The sequence below is a fragment of the Podarcis raffonei genome, chromosome 2 (assembly GCF_027172205.1).
Source record: "Podarcis raffonei isolate rPodRaf1 chromosome 2, rPodRaf1.pri, whole genome shotgun sequence".
Lineage (NCBI taxonomy): Eukaryota > Metazoa > Chordata > Lepidosauria > Squamata > Lacertidae > Podarcis > Podarcis raffonei.
In genome coordinates, this window is record NC_070603.1 from 111,263,433 (window position 1) to 111,281,214 (window position 17,782).

At 45.7% G+C, this 17,782-nt stretch overlaps 1 protein-coding gene across 1 annotated transcript; it reads left to right on the forward strand.

Moving 5' to 3' along the window:
* Window positions 1–4,561: 4,561 nt before the first annotated feature.
* LOC128408679 (uncharacterized) lies at window positions 4,562–17,334 on the forward strand. Its single transcript, XM_053378673.1, has 6 exons — window positions 4,562–5,311; window positions 8,834–8,932; window positions 10,669–10,824; window positions 13,886–14,284; window positions 15,924–16,001; window positions 16,703–17,334. Exons 1-5 carry the CDS (start codon window positions 5,230–5,232, stop codon window positions 15,956–15,958), a joined length of 771 nt encoding a protein of 256 aa, XP_053234648.1. The 5' UTR covers window positions 4,562–5,229; the 3' UTR covers window positions 15,959–16,001; window positions 16,703–17,334.
* The last annotated feature ends 448 nt before the right edge of the window (window positions 17,335–17,782 follow it).

Below are 17,782 nucleotides of genomic sequence, written 5' to 3' on the forward strand. Positions count from 1 at the left end.
ACATCTCCCTCATTCTCTTAGAATGGCAATGGTGCCCACCTGAGAGGAGCCGGAACTGAGTTCCTGTGCGTTCCCCCTGGGAAAAAAGCCCTGCTTCCACATAATATGAACAGTGTTCAAATGGAATGGAATCCTATGTGTGACTATTGCAGATGACTATGCATCCACACTGTGTTCATTTATCTTAGAATACTTCAATGACCTAAATAAAAACTCACTGATTTCTTTTCCCTGTCTACACCCTGCTAGAAAAATCCAATTTCATTTAATTCAGGAGATCTTGTGGAGTTGCACAGATGGGATTTTCCTTTACTCTCCACCCTGTTGTTAATTATCCTGAGTAAATGTTTTGGACGCTAACTGACTGAAGCAGGTAGAATTTCCAGATAGGGATTTCTGAATGGATGAATCATACCGGATCACTTGGATAACAACAGTGATTGCTATCATATGTAAGCAAATATCCATGGCAACAACAACTCAGGCAGCATGAACAGCCCTGAAATCTATGAATGAAGGTCGGTATACAAATTTAATTAATAATAATAATTTAGAATTTATAATAATAATAATAACCACTCTTGGGCTGCTCTTTTGAAGTTTTTATTATGCATTTTTACCGTGATTTTATGTTGTGAGCCACCCTGAGATCTGCAAGTATTGTGCGGTATACAAATTATTATTATTATTATTATTATTATTATTATTATTATTATTAAAGCTCCATTGCAATGCCAACCCCACTTACATCATTCTAGACAATAAAGGTGCGGCCTTTTTCACCCCACACTTCTGTTTGGTCTGTTTTGTACCTTCACCTTGGCCTGTGTGTGCAGACTTATGCACCTGCCACGTGAATTGTGTAATCTTCACCACTGCAAGCTACCATAGGAGCCAATTCCAGGGGGCTGTGAGTGCTTGGGCCCCCAAAATAATATAATTGTGGAGACTGGGCACCCACAAAGTCAATGAGAAAAGCCAGCCAGCAAGCAGCAGCGTTGCCTCTGAGAGAGCAGCAGTTCAGCTTCGCCCTCCACAACCACCAAGCAAGGCACCCTTTTCGGGTGGGGGGGGGCTCAAGTCTGAGCCTCTCCCCATGGAAAAGGGTGCCTCACTGGCTGCAGTGAGGAGGAGGAAGAGGAGCCGGCAGCAGCCACTGCAACACAAACATGCAACGTCACACACCCATGCCTGCATGTTGGGGGGCCGGGCACCCACAATCCTGAGGGCAAGTTGCCACCCCTACAAGCTACCAAAGCTAGAGAGTTTCCACAAAGAGGCAAAAAGGTCAGTTTTAAAGTATAACAGGTTGGAGCAGGGAGCCAATAAGAGCGTCTCCAGCCCCATCGTTCTACCCGGACACTGAGGTCCAGCGCCGAGGGCCTTCTGGTGGTTCCCTCACTGCGAGAGGCCAAGTTACAGGGAACCAGGCAGAGGGCCTTCTCGGTAGTGGCGCCTGCCTTGTGGAATGCCCTCCCACCAGATGTCAAAGAGAAAAATAACTACCAAACTTTTAGAAGACATCTAAAGGCAGCCCTGTTTAGGGAAGCTTTTAATGTTTAATAGGTTACTGTATTTTAGTGTTTTGTTGGAAGCCGCCCAGAGTGGCTGGGGAAACCCAGCCAGATGGGCGGGGTATAAATAAATTATTATTATTATTATTATTATTATTATTATTATTATTATTATTCGGTTTTCCATTTCTCTTTGTGGCCTGCATCTTTAATAGATACCTGGAGTGCACCCACACACTGAAGCAACCTAAAGGCTTCTCCCGTCATTTGAATAGAAAGGCGAAACCAAACAAGCAGCCTGTGAGATATTTGCCAGGACCGAATTCTCAACCTTGATTTTCCACAAATCATATAGGGACATGGTAAGGTACCCCTGCCCGTACGGGCCAGTCTTGCCAGACTCTAGGGTTGTGCGCCCATCTCACTCAAGAGGCCGGGAGCCAGCGCTGTCCGGAGACACTTCCGGGTCACGTGGCCAGCGTGACAAGCTGCATCTGGCGAGCCAGCGCAGCACACGGAACACCGTTTACCTTCCCGCTGGTAAGCGGTCCCTATTTATCTACTTGCACCCAAGGGTGCTTTCGAACTGCTAGGTTGGCAGGCGCTGGGACCGAGCGACAGGAGCGCACCCCGCCGCGGGGATTCGAACCGCCGACCTTTCGGTCGGCAAGTCCTAGGCACTGAGGCTTTAACCCACAGCGCCACCTAGTAAGTCGATTAACACAGAGCCAGACCATTGGCTCATTTAGCTCAGTGCTGGCTCTCCAACCCGACCTAGAGATGTTAGGAATGAAACCTGGGACCTTCTGCGTGCAAAGCAGGTGCCCTACCAGTGAGCCACAGCCCTTCCCCAAGGCATTTGGGGCACCTACCTCTTGGCACTTGCTCAGCACCTGCTGCCAGGAAAGCCCCACCCTTGTTACCTGCTTGGCTGGTTCAGAAGAGGCCAGCTGAGATATACAGAAGCGCATTGAGCATATTGAGCATTCGCTGCTCGTTCAGGTTCTCAAAGGCTGGATTCCCCGAAAGAAAATGCTTTTCATGCGTTGTACAGTGGCACCTCGGGTTACATACGCTTCAGGTTACATACGCTTCAGGTTACAGACTCCGCTAACCCAGAAATATTACCTCAGGTTAATAATAATCATAATAATAATTTTTATTTATACCCCGCCCTCCCCAGCCAAGGCCAGGCTCAGGGCGGCTAACAAGCAATAATAAAAACAAGTTGAATGATTACAACTTAAAAACAAAATTAAAATACAACATTAAAATATTGAAACATTAAAATATTAAAATGTAGCCTCATCACAGGAGGAGAAAGGAAAAAGAAAAAAGAAAGAGGGGGAGGGAATCAAATTGGCTCCAAGCCAAAGGCCAGGCGGAACAACTCTGTCTTACAGGCCCTGTGGAAAGAAATCAGATCCTGCAGGGCCCTGGTCTCATGAGACACAGCGTTCCACCAGGCCGGAGCCAGTGTTGAGAAGGCCCTGGCTCTGGTTGAGGCTAATCTAACTTCCTTAGGGCCCGGGACCACTAGGGTGTTGCTATTTATGGACCTTGAGGCTCTCCGTGGGGCATACCGGAGGAGGAGGTCCTGTAGGTACGAGGGTCCTAGGCTTAAGAACTTTGCTTCAGGTTGGGAACAGAAATTGTGCTCCGGCGGCGCGGCAGCAGCGGGAGGCCCCATTAGCTAAAGTGGTGCTTCAGGTTAAGAACAGTTTCAGGTTAAGAACGGACCTCTGGAACGAATTAAGTACTTAACCCGAGGTACCACTGTATATGGAATCGACTCCAGCAAGGTGTAGAGGTCGGCTATCGGTTTGGGTGGCTTCAAAAGGGGCTTAGAGAAAATTAGGCAGGGAAGGTTTATCAGCATCAATTAGCTGTGCTTGATGTTGGGTGATAACGCTGAGGCTGGTGCCCCCCAAACGCAGCGTCACCCGGGATTCATCACTCCGGTCTCCCATCACGCTGATGTGACCCATATCCAAGGACATGAGCACATGACTAGCAGAGTCCAAACAGAAGCTAAGCCTTAAAAAAAGTAAAGGACCCCTGACAGTTAAGTCCAGTTGCAGACGACTCTGGGGTTGTGGCGCTCATCTGGCTTTACAGGCCGAGGGAGCCAGTGTTTGTCCACAGACAGTTTTCCTGGGTCATGTGGCCAGCAGGACTAAGCCACTTCTGGCGAAACCAGAGCAGTGCACGGAAACACTGTTTACCTTCCCGCCGGAGCGGTACCTATTTATCTACTTGCACTTTTGGGCGTGCTTTCAAACTGCAGGAGCTGGGGCCGAGCAATGGGAGCTCACCCTGTCGCGGGGATTCAAACCGCCGACCTTCTGATCGGCAAGCCCAAGAGGCTCAGTGGTTTAGACCACAGTGTCACCCACGTCCCAATTTATTGCAAATTAAATCAAACGTAACAGAACAAAGAAAACATGGTTTCTCTCTCTGTTTTTTGTCCTCGGAGAGAGAACCGCAAAAGCAATAGCTATACAGAGCGGAAACAGCGTATCTCCCTTTCCGCTCACAAGACTCCAATAATCAGGGCTGGAATGTAAACAGACATGTGACATGTAACAATCCCACACATCTGCAGCACGGGAGGAATGGAATTCCCAACACTTGAAGGGGTGCAGCTCTGAATGCCAAATGCTTGGAAGCATCACAAAAGGCAAGGAATCGGGGCCCATTTTGTGTGTGTGTGTGTGTGTGTGTGTGTGTGTGTGTGCACGCCCTGCTCGGCATAGTTCATAGCTTCTCTGAGTTATTCAAGCCCCTTCACCACGGCAAGGCAGTGATCCATGAAGGGGAATGTATGGAAGGGGATGTATGGAAGTGAGAGCCGGGCCATAAAGAAGGCTGATCACCGAAGAATGGATGCTTTTGAATTATGGTGCTGGAAGAGACTCTTGGACTGCAAGAAGATCAAACCTCTCCATTCTGAAGGAAATCAGCCCTGAGTGCTCACCGGAAGGACATGATCATGAAGCTGAGGCTCCAAGACTTTGGCCACCTCATGAGAAGAGAAGACTCCCTGGAAAAGACCCTGACACTGGGAAAGATGGAGGGCACAAGGAGAAGGGGACAACAGAAGACGAGATGGTTGGACAGTGTTCTCAAAGCTACCAGCATGAGTTTGACTAAATTGCGGGAGGCAGTGGAAGACAGGAGTGCCTGGCGTGCTCTGGTCCATGGGGCCACGAAGAGGCGGACATGACTAAACGACTAAACAACAAGAGTGTGTGTGCGTGCGCACACAGAGAGACCCATTCAAGCAGTGCCTGGAAATTTGTTCTGTGACTTTAAAAATACTGATTATGCAAGAGCTGCAGCCACACGGCTTCTTCTTCCCGTTCCTTTCCAGCCCAGTTGTCTGATCTCTCCTCCAACTGCTGTGCTGCGCACCTGGAGTTTGGCTCGCTACAGCAGGCAGGAAGGTGACGAGGATGAAAGGATCACGACTGCCATAAACTTGTCACAAAGGACACCTTCTATCAGCTAACTAGCAGTTGGTGGCCCCCTGCAGACATTGCCCAATACCAGTTTTAACTAATGGATTCCAGCTAAATGAAACTGACTTTCACCAACTGGGAAGTTGGTTTTGTAAACCCGTTTACATACAATTGCATCAGGCTGCCAGGAAGAATTTCAAGGACCTGCAAGCCCCTTTTCTGAAGTCTTGTCCATCAGGCGACTAACATTGAAGATGGAGGATGAAGATGGGTACATGGCTATAGACCCAGCCACCCGGGACGCGTACCCAAGACCACCTCTCAAGAAAACCAAAGGTACTTGACTTTGAAATGTCCACCCTTTTTCTTTAAGGAGAGCAGCCACTGCGACTAAAAGGGAAGTTTCTTAAGAGGAAGCCTGTATGTTTTATTTGGAAGGAGTTTGTAGTGAACTTTGTGCGTGTGGCTTTTTCTTCTTCTTCTTCAACAAAATCATTAAAATCAGGTGTGTTTTAGTGTGCAATTGTGCACAGAATGTGCAGTTGCAGCAAAAGTTATGCAGCCGGAAAGCTGATAATGTGCAATTTGAAAATATGAGCAGGGGATTAGACACAATAGATATGTGTGTCTATTAAGCACTTAAGAGACAGACAATGTCAGAGAGAGCATGTACACTGATTTTATAATGGTAAAATGTGCTCAGTTTCTGTACTTAAACTGTCCAAATCATATTAAAAACTTTTTTCTTTTTTTTGGCCAGAATCTCCTCTACCTCACCTTCATTTCTGGTCATGTTTCATTGCATCCTTAAACACCAAACACCCTTAAAGTACCACTTTTTTGTTCCAGCTAGTTACTGCACTAAGGCAAATACATAAATGAATCATTGCTGTGATAGATATGAACAACTGGCTCCTCTGGCCCTATTGATACAGGGCGTGAGCAAGGAGCAAATAATAATAATAATAATAATAATAATAATAATAATAATAATAATAATAATAATAATATCCCGCCCTCCCCAGCCAAAGCCAGGCTCAGAGCGGCCAACAACAATAAAAGTAACACATAAAAGCATGATGTGAACTCCTACCTTCCTTCCTTCCTTCCTTCCTTCCTTCCTTCCTTTCTTTTTAGTGTGTGGTGTATGATGGTGAATGTAAGAAATGAAAATAATAGACCTCTTTGCACTAGTTGTGCTTGTGATATTTTCTGAGGACAGCTTCCATTCCGCTACTCAGAAATTGTAACCCCAACCTGGCTGAAACAATTCATGGCTAGGTTCCATGGTATGGAACAAACCGGCTTGCCCACACTTCTGCTTGTTCCATGCCTTACACAGACGGGAATTTTCCCTTTCTCTCCAAACCACTGTTAATTAACCTGAGTAAATGTTTTGGATATGAACTGCCTGAAGCATGTAGAATTTCCAGATGATGTTCTTACTGAATCGTGCCTGATCACCTGGATTAAAGGTAAAGGTAAAGGTACCCCTGCCCATATGGGCCAGTCGTATCCGACTCTAGGGTTGTGCGCCCATCTCACTTAAGAGGCCGAGGGCCAGCGCTGTCCGGAGACACTTCCGGGTCACGTGGCCAGCGTGACAAAGCTGCATCTGGCGAGCCAGCGCAGCACACGGAAACGCCGTTTACCTTCCCGCCAGTAAGCGGTCCCTATTTATCTACTTGCACCCGGGGGTGCTTTCAAACTGCTAGGTTGGCAGGCGCTGGGACTGAGCAACGGGAGCTCACCCCGCCGCGGGGATTCAAACCGCCGACCTTTCGATCGGCAAGCCCTAGGCGCTGAGGCTTTTACCCACAGCGCCACCCGCATCCCAGATCACCTGGATTACCACAGTGATTATTACCACAAGAAAGTATATTACTATGGTAATGACAGCTCAGGAAGCAAATACAAATTAACAGGCACACAGGAAACCAGACCTAATTCAAAACATAAAAGACTCCCTAAATATAACCTTGATTTCATGAGCATAAGCAACAGAGCTGAAATGAAAAGCTGAGGAAATGTCAAGATTTTACAAGATTTCAGGATTCAGTTCATTTTTAAAAAAAAATAAAAGATTTTTAGGTTATGATATTGAAAATATGATGTTACTGGAGGGTTCTTTTAAACTGCTATTGGGATAGATCTGGGTCTTGAGAATTTGTGATATGCTTTTTTAAGAATCTGGGTTCAATATATTTATTAGTTTGTTTTATTTATTTATTCAACTTAGACACCGCCCTATACCCAGAGGTCTCAGGGCAGTTCACAACAAGACCACAACATATAAAATCAAACTGAAAGCAATAACCCAATACCCCCCCCCAAAAGCCACATTCTAAAAGGGTGTTGCATGTCAATAAGATCAACCAAAGGCCTCGTTAAAAAGGAATGTTTTTGCCTGGTGTCTAAAGGTGTATAATGAAGGTGCCAGGTGGACATCCCTGGGGAGAGCATTGCACAGACAGGGAGCCACCACAAAGAAGGCCCGTTCTCATCTTGCCACCCTCTGGACCTTTCAAGAAGGAGGGCCTCAGAAGATGATCTCAGGGTCTGGGTAGGTTCATATGGAAAGAGGCGGTCCTTGAGGTATTGCGGTCCTGAGCCATTTAAGGCTTTATAGGTCAAAACCAGCACTTTGAATTGAGCCCGGAAACTAATTGGTAGCCAGTGCTGATGGACCAGGATCAGTGTAATATGCTTGAACCGTCTTGCTCTGGTGAGCAAACTGGCCGCTGAATTCTGCATCAGCTGAAGTTTCTGAACCATCTTCAGATGCAGTATAACGTATAACACATTGCAGTAATCTAACCCTGAGGTTACCAGAGCATAGACAACAGTAGTTAGGCTATCCCTGTCCAGATAGGGGCATAGCTGGGCCACCATCTGAAGCTGAAGAAAGACACTCCAGGCCACTGAGGCCACCTGAGCCTCGAGCAACAGCAGAGGTTCCAGGAGTACCCCCAGGCTACGAACCTTGCTCCTTCAGAGGCAGTGTAAACCCCATCAAAAGCAGGTGACTTCCCAGCCATCTGGTCTAGGGAACGACTCATGATAGGATTGGAGAGGTCAGCAAGCCATAGTATGAGTCCCAATAGCATCCTGGGGTTGAAAGGCTCAGAGTTTACCATCTCCAGTACATGTGATTTTAGAAAGCTCAATAACGTTTGAGCCTCTGAGACACAAAAAGGAAGCCAGTCCAGTTTCAACTGTTGCTCAAGAGCAAATACTTGCACACCTGCAGCTGCTTGAGATACACTTAGATACATATCCCTACATTAAAATTTTAAAAATCCTCATTGATGTCAGCTGAACACATGGAATTCTGCTTCCATTGCTGGTTTAGGGGTATGTGGTCTTCCACAGAGCGATGAAGTCATTGGATCCTTCTGTGGTCTTGGTTGCCGCTTTGTACCAGACTCAGTAACAGCCGGGACGCGGGTGGCGCTGTGGGTAAAAGCCTCAGTGCCTAGGGCTTGCTGATCTAAAGGTCGCGGTTCGAATCCCCGCAGCGGGGTGCGCTCCCGTTGCTCGGTCCCAGCGCCTGCCAACCTAGCAGTTCGAAAGCACCCCCGGGTGCAAGTAGATAAATAGGGACCGCTTTCTAGCGGGAAGGTAAACGGCATTTCCGTGTGCGGCTCTGGCTCGCCAGAGCAGCGATGTCACGCTGGCCACGTGACCCGGAAGTGTCTCCGGACAGCGCTGGCCCCCGGCCTCTTGAGTGAGATGGGCGCACAACCCCAGAGTCTGGCAAGACTGGCCCGTACAGGCAGGGGTACCTTTACCTTTACCTTACAGTAACAGCCGCAGTGCACACTCAGTGGTCTTCACCACGAACTTTTAATTCCACAGATCCATCCTCCAATCTTCTCTGGTGGAAAATTGGTCTTGGCATTTCGCTGGCAGGAATTGTTGCTTTGACACTGGCTTTGATCATTCTCACTCTTCCAGGTAAGTAATCCCTGTTCCGGTCATCCTGGTTTGTAAGAGGACTTCCTCATGCCATTGATACTGTTGCTTTCATGCAATAAATAAGGCAGAGTTCCTATTCATTTGCTGAACAGAAATCAAGCATTTGCTACCTTGCAGGGATATTGCCTTTGTCCAGTCTCCCTTGCAGAACAGTTTCTGTCTGGAGTGCTTTCTGCCCTTTCTTTCTGTACGGAAAAGCCTAGATCAGGGGTAGGCAACCTAAGGCCCGGGGGCCGGATGCGACCCAATCACCTTCTGAATCTGGCCCGCGGACGGTCCAGGAATGAGCATGTTTTTATATGAGTAGAATGTGTCCTTTTATTTAAAATGCATCTCTGGATTATTTGTGGGGCCTGCCTGGTGTTTTTACATGAGTAGAATGTGTCCTTTTATTTAAAATGCATCTCTGGATTATTTGTGGGGCATAGGAATTCATTCATTTCCCCCCAAAAAATATAGTCCGGCCCACCACATGGTCTGAGGGATGGTGGACCACCCCACAGCTGAAAAAGGTTGCTGACCCCTGCCCTAGATGGTTTCAGATGCCAGGAAGCAGAGTATTATCCATATTGGGGTGGGTAGGTGGGTGCTTCTATTCCATCTGCCAACCCCGCAGTCCACCTGCTGTTCCTTTTGTCGCCTCCCTTTGGAGCACGCTTCTGCATCCTGGTGCTGTTGATTTCCAAATTTCACCAGCCCAAATTCCAGCATGGCCAAAAGTCTGGAATGATGGGAGTTGTGGTCCAGAAGCATATGGAAAGCAACAGATTGGGGAAGGATGCTCTGAAGGGAAGAACCTGGCCAATGTTATCAGCTGCCTGCGACCAGAAAGGATGTCATAAACTTTCCACTTACTCCTTATACAATGTTTTGTTGTTGGTTTTTTGTTATAATGTAGATGTTTTAGTGTAGGCTGCTTTGGTAGCCAACATTGACTGGAAAGCAAGACAGATTAATATCCTTAATAAAGAAATAATTGCGAGCCAAGGCCCCGGGCCCAGAGTTCCTTTAGATAATAAACACATGGACACAATTATTTTAGGTTAATGGGATAAATTAGGCCACAACTTTATTGGTTACAGATGTGAGTGGTTTGGCTTAGGCTTGGGTGACACCTAGCTATATATTGACTCTTCCCATCTGCAGGGAGTCACACTAAGGGTAAACCACCAGTAGTGGGAGCCCTATAACATACGTCAAATGGAGCATCCCCTCTCTGAAACAAAGGCTTACCCAATGCCTAACCTTAAAAAGTTGTGACGATTGGTACAAGGTAGGCGAAAACCAAATGGCTAGAGCCATTTGGACAGCTGGGGGCATGGCAGTGGGGTGAGTCAGAATGACGTGGGCGGCATCCCTCCACAGGGTCCCTAAAGGTCCTGGACGTGGGGCTGCCACACTGCCCACCGCAGATGGTGAGCAGATCTCTAAAACAGCAATATTTTGTTGCTAAGGAAATGAGGCTTTTTCCATTTACCCAGATGTGATCTGTACAGAGATATAAGCAACTCACAAGAGCTATTAGTAAACTTCATTTTGCTGAACTGAAAGTCTAACAGGAAGTAGGAAGCAAAAAGTAAAAATAAAAAAGCTAAGTAGGGTAAGATTGGGACTGTATTTTGTACAAAGGCAGCATGTCTATTTCTTGTGGTTGGTTTTTTGTCCTGTTGTCCTTAATTGCTGTCAGTTCTCTAATGTCTTCCATGGCTTCCAAGCTTCCCAAGACTCTGCTCGAAGAAGCCAGGTGACCTTGCCACATCCAGTGATCTACTCAGCACAACAATGTGACTACCCAAACAGCAGTGCATTCGAACGTCTCTCCAAACTGCCAAGATACGATTCATGCAAAGACGCTTTTGCCTCATGTATGCGTAAGTACGGTAGTTCTGTGGTGGGTGGGTGCGAATCAGATGCAGGAGTCCTTTGATTCAAAAACACAAACATTAATCACTCTTCTTCTTCACGCTGTGAAATTCATTGCCCTGAGATGCGGCGATATCGGCCACTAGCTCAGATGTGCAAAATCTTAGAGCAGCTTTCCCTATCTTTGTGCGCTCCATATAGGCAAGTTGTTAAAACAGCAGTGTTGAATAAAGCGAAAAACTGGGTATGTTGTAGGAATGTTCAGGGTGACAGGAAAGGATATATTGTTCATTAATATCCTTCCTAACTTGTGTTAACAAGTTTCTTTACTTAGCAGAGTGCATTCTCCTTTACACAGCAGAAAACTAGATGCAAACTTTTGTGAGTTTCTTAAGACAATATGCAATTCAGTCTGGCTTGTCCAGATTGAAATGTGTTCTAATATTTTCCTGGAAAGACCCCTTGAATCCATCCTAAAGGAATAAAGACACCACAGTCTTATTCATAAGCAATAAAAAGAAAGTTTACTCAGGCAGAGCACAGTGTGATCCGTGAAGGCAGGGTTAAGGCTTAAAGTTACAAGAATATAGAAATAGGTTTACCCCATATGTGGGTTGACCTAGTGACTGCAGTTGGCAATCTTGGAAGCTTGCAGGATGAAAGGAAGATGGGAAAGAGAGAGTGTGGCACCATGCCTTGTCCTTTTACCAGGTCTGGAAAGGTCATGCCCACCTGCTAGTCACATGCAAGGAAGGATGCTCAGGCCAGGAGAAACAGGAAGTTTCAACTGGCTGGACCAAATGCATGTCCACTCTAGCAAAACAAGGAATGTTGTACTTGACTGCTCTCAGTGAATTACATACCACACAAGTACGTTAAGATGACTGGCTATTTTGCTGAAACTGGATAGGGTGCCAAGTGTGCATCCCTGTGAAGATAGTTCCACAGATGTGGAGCCGCCCGCCACTCCAAAGAGGTTCTTAGCCTGTTTGGCACCTGCCTCGCTGTCATGACAGTGCCTTTGGGTTCAATCCCCGAATAGTAGACTCTGGAGAAAGAGGAGGAAGATGAGGCAAGAACAGATGGAACCCCTGTCTCCATTTGGTTCTAGTGTGAAGACACAACTTCCAGCTCCTTCCTTTCCTGATGAGGAAAGTTGCCAGAATTTAGGGAAGGCTCTCAGCAGTGGCTTAGGATGGCTAATCAGGAATCAGGGCAAGGAGGCAGGTCCTGTGCTCTTTCCCTGGACCAGATGCCACCTCAGGAGCTGGGAGAAGCTGCACCCACCCAGACCCAGTGCCTGCTTGCAAACCAGCAACTCACACCGAGATGGAGACTTTGAAGCTAGATGGGTGGGTATGAACACCTTGTTGTCCAGGAAAGGGATAGTGCCAGCCTAAGCTGATATTCAAGGGACGCGGGTGGTGCTGTGGGTTAAAACACAGAGCCTAGGACTTGCTGATTAGAAGGTCGGCGGTTTGAATCCCCGCGATGGGGTGAGCTCCCGTTGCTCGGTCCCTGCTCCTGCCAACCTAGCAGTTCGAAAGCACAAAGTGCAAGTAGATAAATAGGTACTGCTCTGGCGGGAAGGTAAACGGCGTTTCCATGCGCTGCTCTGGTTCGCCAGAAGCGGCTTAGTCATGCTGGCCACATGACCTGGAAGCTGTCTGCGGACAAGCGCCGGCTCCCTCGGCCAATAAAGCGAGATGAGCGCCGCAACCCCAGAGTTGGTCACAACTGGACCTAATGGTCAGGGGTACCTTTACCTTTTTAAGCTGATATTCGGTACTGGTCATCATAGATATCATCTGAGCCTCCAGCGACAAGCTGAATTTAGGAGCTCCTCCAAACAGTACACCTGTTGCTCCACAGGGAATGCAACCCCATTTATAAAAGGTGAACTTCCCAACTCCCAGACCTGGAATCCACTCAACCTTTAACATCAAGCATTAAGAAGTTCAACATACATTTTGAACTGTGACCAGCAGCCAGTAAAAAAATGTTTAAGAGTGGGCAAAATGTTTCATTCAGTTGATCCCATTCAATAGTTTTAACAGCTGTATTTTGGACCAATGGCAGCTTCCGCAGCTTCTTCAAAGACAGCAGCTCCATGTGCAGCACATTGTAGAAGTTGAACATGTTAAAAATGCTATATAGTCTGCCTTGAAAATTGTGGGTTTCTGGCATTATTCATTGGGTTTCCACTGTTGCAACAACATACTTAAATGAGCAGAATGTCTCTCCAGGGAGAACAAGAGACTCAGCTACATTAATTAAAGGGGGGCATTATAAATGTGTTATAACATTGACACCAGATGGCTCTGTACAGTTCGATCCTTCAGCAATGTGATTTTGCATTGTGAGCTTTACAATGCGTTTTCCTGAATTATTATTTTTTTATGTGTCTAGATCCAGCCAACCTCGGCCTGTAAAAATGTTAGCCCAAGGTCACATGAATGTTTGTTTATAATTTTATGTTCTTCAGCGAGCTCAGTTTGATCCAAAACTTCATGATCTTCCTAACCTTTTCACATCTTCAAGGAACTAATGACTCATTGGGCAACTGGGGGTTGAGCAAGATGGAAGTTGCAGCAAGAACTGAATTTGTCACCGACTTACTCTGAAAATTCTACTGTCGTCATTAGCATATGATGGCAGCTTCCTGAATCTCCCCTTAATCATAATAAGGCAAAATGCTGTTTTAAAAACAAACAAACAAACAAACAAACCCACTAAACTTTTAATATCAAACTTTGAAAATTCAGATTAACTTGTTGAAAATCTTCCATATTTGACATTCCTAGAAAGGGACAGCTCAGTCCATAGATCATGAGACTCTTAATCTCAGGGTTGTGGGTTTGAACCCTTGTTGTTGTTTAGTCGTTTAGTCATGTCCGACTCTTGGTGACCCCATGGACCAGAGCATGCCCTATGTTTCAACCCTATGTTGGGCAAAAGAATCCTGCATTGCAGGGGGTTGGACTGGATGACCATTGTGGTCCCTTGCAACTCAATGATTCTATGAAAGTTCAATTTCAACCTTGTCAGTTTTCCTTCTTTTACACGCAGGTGAACCTTCTGACATCTGCATACAAGTGCCAAAGACCCCCATCACTGCAGCAGTCAATGAAACGGCATTCATCCCTGTTGATGTCCAAGTCCCAAAGACTGACTGGGATTTCGTTGAAGTCCAGTGGCACCACATCAAAGGAGCGGGAGAAGACTTCATTCTGAAACTTAACATGAGGTCATGCAGCCTAACCAGCAACCCGCAGAAGTGGTGGCAGCGTTATTGCCACCTCTTTTACGAGGTGTTGCCGAAACATCGGAGGAGAGTGTCAGTCATGACGAACGCTTGGCTGGTCATCTGCAATGTGCAACCGGAAGATTCTGGGAGATACCAAATCACAGTGATATCCAACAACATGAAAGATGCATGTAGTTTTGTGAATCTTTCAGTGGCTGGAGGTAAGAGGAGGCAGAGAGGTGTATGGAGGTTTGGTACACTACAGCACAGACCTGGGCCTGCAAAACACAGCACAAAACCATCCTGGGTGTGCCCAGAGTTAAGTGGCAAAACTTTTTTCTGGTTTGCACCTTTTCAGTCTCCAGGGTGGAGGGTGGGTCTTCTTTACCACGTGGAGGTGAAAGGGAGAGAACCCTGAGCACAGAAATTGAGCATTACCAAGAGATAGAAATTGTGCTAGTTTTCTATGTGTTTACATGAGGAAGCATTTGACTGTGCCAAACCCCATCTCCAGCTTGGCATAACAGAATCTGAAATGCATAAACTGGTTCTTGGAGGCAGGGAGCAGGAAACCTCTGTGCCAGAAAACAATCAAGAAGAAGAGTTTGGATTTGATATCCCGCTTTATCACTACCCGAAGGAGTCTCAAAGCTGCTAACAATCTCCTTTCCCTTCCTCCCCCACAACAAACACTCTGTGAGGTGAGTGGGGCTGAGAGACTTCAGAGAAGTGTGACTAGCCCAAGGTCGCCCAGCAGCTGCATGTGGAGGAGCGGGGAAGTGAACCCAGTTCACCAGATTACAAGTCCACCACTCTTAACCACTACACCACACTAGCACTCTCAAGGTGCACAAACCTAACACATTTACACATCTGAGTAACAGCTAGGCAGGGGACAGACTTTTTGTCCTATGGTGTAATGTGAAATCTGTTTTGCATCTTACGGGGTATAATCTAATTAAATGTTCATAACATATTGCTTTCTGTGCACTTTCAGAACCAATCTGTAGAATGTGATAGTTCTGGCCTCCAGTTGATGTGATCAAATGTACCATGTTTGGTATTTGTAAACCTATAAATAAGGCTCCCCCCTGGTGTAGCTTACATAGAGTACAGGCACAGATCTCATGAACTGAGGGCATGTAGCCTTGAATAAGATCTGGCAGATTTGACAAAGTATAAAATGTAGTACTGGAGTGCCATCTGGAATGGAATTGGTCTTTGGGGTGCTTTGACGAAGTCATTTTGCATTCTTTTCCTCTAGAAAAGTGAATATATAGAAGGCACTGAACATATCCACTGCCAGTTCTTCCAGGTTCAATCGGAGAAATTCGAATCTGAAGGCTGATCTCTTGCTCTTGCATGTTGAAATTAGGGTACGGCTGAAAATGCACCGTGTTCATAGACTGCAGACGGGGCTCTCTCCTTTCTCATGATGTTTTCAGGGAGACCTTGCAAGCTTTACTTCCCATCCAGCATTGCCCTCACTCTAAATGGACTTCATGACAGTGCCATGTAACGTATGAGATTGGGCAGTGTGATGGAATTTGAAGCCAAATCAGAGTGAGGACAATCATTCCAGCACCATACGGGAAGAAGGAAGAATGGCTCTGAGCAGAAATGGGAAAGGGTACTTGCACATCTGCCTGAAACATCTGGAGCAACTTTGAGTCAGATCATTGATCCATTTAGCTCAGCTTTGTCTACACTGACTAGATAACATCTGTCTGAAATCCTGGAGATAGTACTGAGCTAGATGGATCAGTGGCCTGACTCTTATCCTCCTCTGCTATGCCCCTTTGACTCTAACCTCTGAGTGATGCTGTTCATGTTTTTTTTTCCCTCTTTCAAATATGTTAGGAGATGGTGAAGGAAGCAGGCATCCATCACACTAATTGAAGAATGTCAGGAGAATTTCCCCAGCTGTTGTTGGGAGAGGTAAGTGATTATACTTCTGGAGTTTTATGCTTGTTTACTTGTCTGTTTTTTCACCTTTTAAATTCCAGATCCTATAGTGCATTTATTATATTTCAAACCTGAAACTAAAAACAAACAAAAAATACAGCTAGAAGCTCAAGCAGTCCAGTCCACAACACCATATAAACTGAAGAATAAGTGATTTAAGTTCTCTTGAATTCATTGGGATAAATTCACTAATGCCACGCCAGACTTCACATTACCCAATCTTCACATCAGGCAACCCTTACAATCCAGCTTATGCACCAAAAAAACCACAGCCCTGGAATCCATTGTGTTAGACCCTTTCTGATGACCCAGTTTCTCAGGACTGAACTCAAACATCAATGTGTTTGTTTTTGTATGGCGAAGCGAATCTGCTTGTTTGATGTAGCCCTAAATGCAAGGTATTTAGAAATCTTTTACTGTAATACATAGGACTGTTGCAGAAAGACTTTCTTCCAGTTTATCACTCCATTCAAAGAGCAAATTGGGGGGAGGACATTGGATGGTAAAAATATGCACCATTCAGCCCCCCCCCCCAAACATTATAACCGTATGATTCAGGTGGCCATCATGAGGAGGCAACTCATCTTTCATCCCCTTTGATAACTACACTTGTCTGATAGTTAAAATAGATTTTGTTCTTGTGCAATAGTTCTGTTCTTTGTTCTCTTCCATAGCAAAAGAGGTAGCAGATGGATCGACAGAACTAGATGGAACTTTATATCAAGCCAAGCTAGACACAGTAAAATGATGATGACAACAACGCATGAATTCCTTTTCTCCAGCAGTCGTTCTCAGAATTTGCCACAAATGACCATTTTTGCAAGTCATGGGTGGGAGAGATTGGAGCCAGTGTGTACTAGTAATGGAATTGGCCTTTGATCATGTAGAGTGGAATTCAAGCACCATCAGCTTTGAGTGCCTAAGACCCTACCTCTCAGCCTCAACTGTAAAACAGGGGTAACAGTAAATTATCCCCATCATAAGTTATGAGTTTGTGAGAGCAACGCACAACAAAAACACTTAAATCTGGGACTGGCTAGTGGCTGAATGTTGGACGCCTGGCAACCACATGTATGCTGCCTTGTGTTTGAGGACAGAAACAAGGTGGGGCATAAATGGAATAACTGCCTTTAAAATAAATTGAATGCATAACTTTGCACACTAGTAGCCATTTCGAAATTGCAGTCACACTATTATACAAAGGTCCCTATCCCAAACCTTATGTACTGCTTATGTACCTTCTGCAAAAAGTGTAGTTATTTGGAAATGCTTCGTTTGTGTTGCTCATAAGTCAGTTGCCGCAGCATAGTAACCCGCCTATCTGGAATTAAATCCCATTCAACTAATTGGGAATTTTTTTCCCTGAGCAGACATGTATAGGATGGGCCTGTAATTGTACAAGCTGTCAGGAAGGCCCAAGTGAAATTTTCGCCTCATCCATTACTTACTAGATGTCCTTAGGTGGGCCTGTCAGTCTCAGCCTTGCACATGTAAGAAGATACTGCTAGCCTATCATACATGGCTGTTATAAGGATTACTGAGATCACTCTAAATGCTGAGGAGTTTTTCGTCAACAGCATGGTTGTTAACTTTTTGATTTTTTAAAAACACTTCACATAACACTAAGGAATGGCTAACATCAACCAAGGTTTATAAACCAACAACAAACCATGGCTTACAAATACACCTTGTTCGTGGTTAATAATTCATTTTGTTGGCCAGGTTCAGATTACAAACCATGGTTTAGCATGAAG

What these genes read in the sequence shown, in the direction of transcription:
- LOC128408679 (XM_053378673.1), top strand. Translation starts at nt 5,230, where the DNA reads ATGGAGGATGAAGATGGGTACATGGCTATAGACCCAGCCACCCGGGAC. An exon ending in ACCTCTCAAGAAAACCAAAG is followed by an intron (nt 5,312 to 8,833) that starts GTACTTGACTTT and finishes TTAATTCCACAG; the next exon opens with ATCCATCCTCCAATCTTCTC. An exon ending in CGCTTTTGCCTCATGTATGC is followed by an intron (nt 10,825 to 13,885) that starts GTAAGTACGGTA and finishes TTTTACACGCAG; the next exon opens with GTGAACCTTCTGACATCTGC.